The sequence below is a fragment of the Leptosomus discolor genome, chromosome 18, assembly GCF_034619465.1.
Source record: "Leptosomus discolor isolate bLepDis1 chromosome 18, bLepDis1.hap2, whole genome shotgun sequence".
Classification (NCBI taxonomy): Eukaryota; Metazoa; Chordata; class Aves; order Leptosomiformes; family Leptosomidae; genus Leptosomus; species Leptosomus discolor.
The window spans coordinates 12,749,667-12,758,175 of record NC_141408.1 but is presented as its reverse complement, the minus strand read 5'-3'; the positions used below and the strand labels follow the sequence as shown (position 1 = coordinate 12,758,175).

Here is an 8,509-nt window from a genome sequence, read left to right as displayed (position 1 = left end):
CTCATTCGCTTCTTTCCCACCTGCAGCCTCCCCGAGCTGTTTCAGCTCTGAGAATGAATGTCCATCCTGAGTCCGTCTTGTTCAGGACCTTCTCCCCGTGACATCTACACTTCACTTCAGTGGAGGCCTACCAAGATGGTCAGTGGGCTGGAGCACATGATGCACGAAGAAAGGCTGAGGAAGCTGTATTTGCTCAGTCTGGAGCAGGGGAGAAGGGGTGATTTCTTTTCAGTCTCCAGCTTCCTAATGCTTAGCTATGAAGCCAGATGCTTCTCAGAGTCACAGTGAAAGGTTAAGAGGTAATAGGCACAAGTGACAACAAGGGAAGTTCCCATTAAACAAAGAAAAACATTATTCCCCATGATAGTCGTGCAATGCTGACACAGGGACCAGAGAGCTAGTGTGATCTCCATCACTGGAGATCCTCCAAACTTGCCTAGACAAGGCCCTGAGAAGCTAATCTGATTTTGGAGTGGCTGGCTGGACTGCAGACCTCCAGGTGTCCCTTCCCACCTCAATTTTTCTGTGATTTACAGTGATAAACTGTTTTATTTTCCATCCCACAGTTCACCTGGCTGTACTGTGCACTACCCCCATGGGTCCAAGTCCTATAGCACAAGATATTCTAGCCTGTTGCGTTACATTTCTGTCAGGGCTGTCCGGATGCTGCAGAAACCTTCATGAGTCAGGACACATTTTCTTGTAGAAACTCTTGTCCTGTCATTACAAAAATTTCCAGTTAGCTCATAGGCAGGTATCCAAAAGCTAACCTGTGCCTTGTAAAACTGAGTGATTCATGGCTTCACCACGGAGCTGCAGCTGGAGCATGATAAATACAGTTTCCTCAGTCTTGATCTGTCTCTAATATATTTACCCTGGAATCTTTCTAAAGTTTTTAATATCAATGTCAATGCCTCTGTTTAACTGAGTACTAACTGCATGCACTAGATGAGTTTCCTTTAGTACTGTTCTCCTTTTGAAGACTGAGTGGCTGGTGTGGTCCTTGTCACTGAGCAGTCCCAACACTCTGCCCTTTGATAGCTTATTCCAGTCTGTTCCAGTGGAGTTATTTGCGCCTACAGTTTCCAGTGGGAATTTCTCCCATTTCAGAACCCAGTCCTCCTATTTCATCCTGAAACCATTGCTTTCTCAAGTAGAATTAATTGAAGCAACCCTTCTCTCTCTCTAGAGTTGCTGTATTGATAGCAGTCCGTTCTCTTCTGAGCCTTCATGTGCTTACTGTGAACAAGGCAGTTTTCTTAGCCTGTTCCCGTTAGATTAGATCCGCTTCACGTCCTTATCTTTTCCCATATTCATCAGAGATACTTACCAGCTGTTGAAAGCCCCAAATAACCATTGGCCTAGCTTCAAACTCTTTGATATCTGAGGTCTTCTTGAGATTGCGTCTGTCCTCAGTGCTCTGAGTGTGTGGAGTTACCTTTCTGCATGGAACAGCTCGGTGATGCCCACTCGGTGTTGGCTATTCCTCTGTTTGGTGGTGCCATGGAGAACCACTCTTCTCACAGCTGACCATGCCGAGGGTCTCACAGCTCTTCACACGTGTAAATCTGCTTATGTGGGTCCTTCTCTGGTTATGCTTTATTTTGACCATGTGGACACCACCATTTGTGCTGGAGACACTTTTCTGTCTTTTCCTCAGGTTCAGGATCTTGTGTTCTTGTAGATGGGCTGTATTTTAGGGTTGCTGTGTTCCTTTGGGTAAGCCATTGACTTGCTACAGCTTAGTACCTGTTTGGTGGTGCACTGTGTACTGCAGGAGCATAATTTCCTTACAGCCTTGATGAAAGTATTTGAAAGTTGCTGTCAGTGACTTAAAATAAAGCTTTTCATTGGTTTTTTTTTTTTTTTCTTTATGAGTTCCTATTTGCACACTTCCCTGTCCCTAGACATTCCCCAAGCTAAGCCAAGGGGGCTCAGGCAATGCCCTTCTGTATTATCATGCCTTTCCTCAGTTTCTTCATTAAATATTACTGAGGCTTGTCCATTTTACTGTTTTTAGGGATCTGATCTTGTTCTTTAGGTTGCAGGTAACAGTCAATGTGGTTTTATGGGTCCTCGGACTATTCGCTTTTGACAATCTGCAGCTTTTGGTCCTGGCTGGAATTTAATTTAATATTGTTACTCCCCTGAAGCAACATAATAGTGTGATCCCTTTGCTTAGGCAAGGCCTGTCGTGCAGCTGATGAATCGTGAAGCTTTTGTTTTTCAGCCCAGTCACTGTACTTATTGCAAAGATCCTTTTCATGCAGTGGTTTTAGGAGACAAAATGCAGTTGGAGCAATCCCAGGTTATACTTGCGTTTTCCTGATTTACTTCTTATATAAGCAGACGCTGTCTGTGCCTGCCATGAAAAAAATAATGGTAGCTGCTCCTGCTTTATCTTTTTGTCTACACACGTGGCACCTTTGCCACACTACTTGAGGAATGTCCAGTTGCTCAGCTTAGTCCCTCCAATGCGTAGATGTATGGGGCAGGAGCCGGCCGCTAGGATCACTGGGGTTTTTTTCTTTCTTTCTTTCCTCCATAATACTAATTTCTGATTTCCTGGACATCTTGAAGCCAGCTTACTTGTTGGTGAAGTTCAATGCCTGCACAGAGACAGAGACAGCCTGGTGTCTCTGCTGTCCAACACTTCCCGCTCCCTCCCATTAAAGATTTGTCTTGGAAGTTCCCAGGGTTCCTATGCACAGAGCCCCCCTAAAGGGGGGCTGTCTCTCCAAGCAGTCATTGCTCTATCAGCCCAGAGCCACACACCCCCCTGCACAGAGGCAGCCTTGCTATTGCGTGTTTGCCCCTGCTTGCCAGCCAGCCCCTACACACTGTGCTGCTGGGGTGCCCTTGCCAAACCACCTTTCCACAGCTAGTTTAGCTCCAAGCGGAAAACACAGCCTTTCTGAAACATCGCTCCTGAATTTCGTTCCAGTTTTGTGCCACCCACGTTCCCCCATCAAGGGAATCTGCACTCTGCTCCACAACATCAGGCGCTCGTGACTCGTTTGCTGCTCTGTGCAACACTCCTCTGGTTGACTCTGGGCTGGAAGGATGGAGCTTTTTCTCCTTCACTACCCATTTACTTTTCTGTTCATTGCGTTTCTAATCCTTTACCAGGTGAATCCTGCGTTCAGATTCTTCTGCAAGAAGACCTTCTACAAGTTGTGGGTCTTCACCCTAAGCTTTCTGGTTATTATGATCAGTATTCCTCGTGGACGTGACGTGGAAAACATGAAGTAAGTTGTCTGTGGCTTCTTTCTGCTCTGGGCATTGGTACAGTCAACCCGCACTCTGTTTTGGAAGGTCCTGGGAGTTGCACTGCTCTGCGGGGAGGAATTAGTTGTATTCGTTGCTCCACTGTGGGGAGGAATTAGTTGTCTCATGGTGTGGAGAGTTGACAGGCCCTGTAATTCAGAGAAGGGATGTGAGTTTCTGTATTTTATTTGAGTTGATGATAGAAAGAATAATAAATTATGGAAGGAAAGGATGTAAAAGGGGACATAAATCTGACAAACTAGACCATGCCAACAAACTGGATGTAACACACAGGCAAAATAACTTGCTGGTTTTAGTAAACCTCTCCTATCTGGTCTTCAGAGCTGTCTTTCCTTCACCCATGAGGCTGACCATGCCCTTTCTAAGTCGTGTTGAGAAAGCCTCTGCAGGCGCTCTTCTCTTTCTCAACTTTATTCTGATCCACTGCCCACGTGAAGATGCACGAGCAGACACGACCGTGGTGCAGTGCTGGCGTCTGCATTGTCACTGGTGTCCCTATCACTGCGAGTACAGCCCGGTGCCCCCAGGTCTGGCAGTCTCTGAGCCCATCCTCTTGCTGCCCGTCCCCTCTCTCTGCCTGTTGCTGCGTCTGCCACGAGCTGCCGGCCTCACCCGAAGGCATCGGGTGATCAGCAGCGGTGGGCAGCAGTGGTTTGGGCTGAGTAGGGGCTAGAAGCTGACTTTGCTACACGGCAGGAGGGTGCTTGTAGCCTCCTGAAGCGCTGCAGAGGCAGGACTTGCCTTTTCATTGTTGCATGCTGCAGTGGGACTTCGTATCTCCTAACTGAGCACCAGCCTTTCACTTTAAGACATTTTCTTCACTTCTTGACTTTTGGGTCTGACTTTTATTCTTTTCTTTATTTTTCCAGTGTCTGTTAAAGTACAGCAATCAGAATTGCAGTCTGTTGTCACCTAGAGGCAAAATCATCTCTCTTTCCACAGCCAGGGCAATAGCAGAGTTAGGCACATGTTTATTGCAGCCTGTATTCATAATTCAGCAAGGCAGGCAGGGAATTAAAGTAGGCGCACTATGAATTTGGGCATTATCTAACATTTGGCTGATTCACAGACTTACTGTAGCTGTAGTTGCTAAGCCGTTGGTCTAATCTGGCTTGGAGAAAACCTGCTAGTGTATTTGTCTTCTCTAATGAAATGATGAGCTAAAGACACATATAGGTGCTCTTCTCCAAGTCATGGGTCAAATCTGGGTCTGCAGAGAAACAGGCTACTCTACAGGAGCGGTCTGTGAGATGGGCTGTTTTGGAAGAATGGTGTTTGGTCCTTTTACCCAATTTCGGTGTCACTTTGGCTAATTTCCACTCCCCTTTTCCAGGTTTCTGCGCATGTCATTCCTGCCACTCAAATACATCTTTGGTCTCAAGATAGTGGTGAAGGGCAAGGAGAACCTCAGGACTGAGAAACCTTTTGTCCTCGTGATGAATCACCAGAGCTCCCTTGACATTATATGTATGTGGTGATCCTGCCTCCTGCTCCTGGCCCCAGCCGGCTGTAGAGGAGCATAGCACGAAATCCCGAGTACCACAGGCAGAGGGGCAGAAGTGGCTGCTACGTAGTTCATTACAAGCTAGCCCCAAACCAGGGCTGAGCTGCAGGGTATTAGAGCCAGGGTTGTTCTCCAGGGTATTAGAGGTATTTTCAAGTTAAACTACCTTAATCCTTCCCAAGAGATTGGGGATGAGAGTGTCAGCTGACCACAGCCGTGTCATAGCTGCTCTCATTCAATGTCAGCAATACTCCTCCTCTAAGCAGGTGGTTGTCTGGAGACCCCCCAGAATCCCTTTCCCAACATGTTTCTGATCCTATGAAGCTGGGTGGGCACTGCAGGCATGGCATCTCCTAGAGAAGAGGGCTGTAGCCCAGAATCTGGGAGAAACCTCAGTGAACATGACAACTTTTTTCTGTCCTTGTTTTCACCTTCCAGTAGTGACGGAGATATTACCAAGTCGCTGTGTGCCCGCTGTAAAGAAGAAAGTCCTATACATGGGCACTTTTGGCCTAGCATGCTGGCTTTCAGGAGCCATTTTCATTGACCACAAGAAGACTGAAGAGTCTGTCGTTACCTTGACAGAGGTGGCACACGCCCTGCGCAAAGAAAATGTGAGTAGGGAGGATTCTGGTGAGGAGCCACTGGAAAGCACGAACCTCGATGTGGCTGGAAAGGGATCTTTGCCTCCAGGCTGCATGGGTTGAGTGTGTTGTGTGTCCATAAAGTGTTTGAAGGGGAGGAAGAGGATATGTCTGCACAATCAGGAGCAGACAGATCAGTCCCAGGGGAGTATGCCTGTGCAGTGGCTTAGAATAGTAACTGGAGATCCCTTCATCTCAATATCTTCTCCCTCTTCCAGTTCTGCGTCCTGATCTGCCCTGAAGGAACTCGCAATCATGGTGGCTCCATGTTGCCCTTCAAACATGGGGCCTTCCACATGGCTGTGAAAGCCCAGGTGAGAGCTACCTTCCTCCTGCCCCTTGAGGTGCGGTTTTCCTACCACGGTCCATCAGCGACCAGGGCTATGCAGCTCCTGGTCCCTGGCTTCCCTTTGGATTGAGCACGCATCCAGGAGGCCATGAGGAGCTTGCAGGTGACACAGGTGGGGGCTGTTTCTGGGACAAGTGGAAAAGCTTCACGACTCAGCTTGGGAAAAAAGCAAGGGGACCTTGAAAAGAGCCATGGACCTGTCTGGGGGGAGTTTCTGCCGAACAAGCCTCTGTACGTACTAATTTCGCAATCCAGGCATCATCGGCCTAAATACAGAGGTGAAAATGCACAAACCAACAGTGAGGACATTGGGTGATAGAGTTAAATGAGCTAAATATCCCAATAGTTCTCCCAATGTCTACTATGAAACTGACTGGGATAATTATCAGCAAGGTGCAGGAGTCACCTAAGAACACCAGTTCCATTTTCGGGAAGGAATGGGGAAATTTGTAGATTCACTGTAGACTGCCTTCCCTCCAGGTCCCCATTATTCCTGTAGTGATCTCTTCCTACCACAGCTTCTACAGCCATAAGGAGAAGAGATTCACACGAGGTGAGGATGACTTGCAGCAAAGAACACGTTGTGTGTTGGTGTGAGCTCAGTCCTTGGAGGGAGCCACGAGGTCGGTGGGCAGAGGACCACGTACGATGTGGAGACAGCAGCCAGACAACAGCAGCTTCTGTCTTCTCAGGAGGGGAGGGAAGGGGAATTTCAGGCATCACTTTTGCTTCTCCCCTTGGATTTCTCACAGCTTGTCCAATACCCATATGAGGGAACCTGGAGAAGCAGCAGGGTCCTGGGCCAGGTCCTGCCCCTGGGCCCACCATGCTGTCCTTGGAGCCGCAGGTGCATGGAGAGCTGGGAAACAAAAGCAAACATGGAGCTCTCAGCAGAAGTCCCCCTGAGAGTGTGTCTCCTCCCAGTTGCTATGTTTCATCCATTTATGGTGACAGGAATTTCTGCTGGTCACTGACAAAATGTTATGGGGAAAAAAAATTATGTTATGTATTGGGCATCAAAAGGAAAATGCAGAAAAAGGTGTTTCAAACTCCAACAGAGAAAAGGAACCCATGTTGTTCCTCCCCTTCCTTCGCTGAGGCCCATCCCAAAATGGGCTTCTGCCGCTTCCCACCCTCCCTCAGGCCAGCCCTGCTGAGGATTTTCATCTGAAATTCTGATTCCTGCCTGGGTGTAGGCATTCAGACTACAGAGCACAGCCAGTTTGGATGTGCTGTATCACAGACATTCTCTTTGCCATGATCTAGAGAGACTCTGAGGTCTTTCCGCTGTGAAAACTTATTCTATATGAATCATTGCATTGGATGTATTTGGGGAGCGATTCACCTGTTTCTGTATCAACGGTTTTTGCAGTCTCTGTGGATGGGAAAAGCCTGGTTTGGGTTTTTGCTGTGTGCATCTGGGACATGACCGGGTTGCTACACTAATGTTGGTGTGTGAAAGAGGGATTTTACTCTGTTTCTGTCTTGTTCCTTGGTTTGTACTGATCCCCCTGCTATATCTTCTCTTGTTCTTCTATTCCATTCACGTGTTTTTCTCCCTCTCTGATCCTCCTATCTCACTCTTCCAGGGAAAAGCATCATCCAGATCCTGCCAAAAGTGGAGACCTTCAGCCTGGGCCCAGGTGATGTTCCCAAGCTCACCAAGCAGGTCCGTGACTCCATGCTCACCACCTATCAGGGGATATCAGGAATGACAAATGGGGAGTCCCATTAGCGATCCTATCTTCCAGCCCTAGCTGTGCGTGTAGCAGCCGAGAGGGAGGGCATGGCAACCACAAGAAGGTCTGGCAGCGGAGACAACTGTGGACTGCAACCCTGGCATACCAGAGACAGGCAAAACATCCACAGAGGAAGAAATCTTGTAAGTGGAGGTGGTGAAACGGCTGCCATGTTCCTTCCAGAGAGCTGTGCCACCTGCACGGGCTGACGCACAGTGGGGAGCTGGACATTTATTTGTAATCATAGCCCTGAGAACTTCTCTCCAGCTGGACCCCACGCAGAGCTGGACCCTTCCTGTGATCATCACTGCACGCTTATAATCACCTTTTCCTATTCAAAACCAACAAGGTGGAGGCATTTATCCCAAGCCTATGACCACCTGCCCTGGGGAAGTGGCTGTCTTGGGATTTAAGGGCTGCCACATTCCCCTGGAAGAACACTCAGGAGAAGGCACTGTCTCCTACCTCTTTCTGTGGAGAAGGCTTGGGAGGCACCTCTGCCACAAGAGGGGAAAGCCAAGGCAGTTTTGGGAGAGGGGAATTAAAGACCTTACATGTGTCTGCAAGGGTTGGTGGTTCCTATGTTTTTCTTAGCCTTCCTTTTAAGCAAAGCAAGACTTTGCTTTCAGTGGTTGGGCAGATCTTGAAAGTGTGAGGGGAACATGCCTGGGGACTCACAAATCGGAGGCAAACAGCAGAAACCTGTTGCTTAACATCCTTGCTGTGCCCTGGTAACCTTATGATTTTTTACACAACCTAAGTATTTTTCAATTCAAGTACTCTCTGAGAGCTGCAGCTCCTAATTTATGAGCACTTGCCTGGTTTTGCCCTGTCTTATACGTGTCAGAGGATGATGTCTTGCCTTCCCCTGCCCAGGTTCCCAAGCTCTGTTGCTCACCCAGGGCCCTGGCAGCCCAGCGGGTGTCCTGTGAGCCCCCTGGGCCATGGATGGGCAGCCTGGGGCACCAAGCTGAGATGGGCAGGA

General features: G+C 48.4%; 1 protein-coding gene across 1 annotated transcript; it reads left to right on the top strand.

Moving 5' to 3' along the window:
- The first annotated feature begins 3,063 nt into the window (after positions 1-3,063).
- LOC104352897 (1-acyl-sn-glycerol-3-phosphate acyltransferase alpha) lies at positions 3,064-7,520 on the top strand. The gene is made up of 6 exons (XM_009959341.2): positions 3,064-3,248; positions 4,622-4,755; positions 5,231-5,406; positions 5,655-5,750; positions 6,266-6,338; positions 7,375-7,520. The coding sequence occupies exons 1-6, from the start codon at positions 3,064-3,066 to the stop codon at positions 7,518-7,520; spliced, it is 810 nt and encodes a 269-aa protein (XP_009957643.1).
- Positions 7,521-8,509: the final 989 nt, after the last annotated feature.

Coding starts and splice junctions, on each gene's coding strand:
- LOC104352897 (XM_009959341.2), top strand. CDS start 3,064: ATGGAGCTTTTTCTCCTTCACTACCCATTTACTTTTCTGTTCATTGCG. Junction 5,407..5,654: donor ACGCCCTGCGCAAAGAAAAT/GTGAGTAGGGAG, acceptor TCCCTCTTCCAG/TTCTGCGTCCTGATCTGCCC. Junction 5,751..6,265: donor ACATGGCTGTGAAAGCCCAG/GTGAGAGCTACC, acceptor CCTTCCCTCCAG/GTCCCCATTATTCCTGTAGT.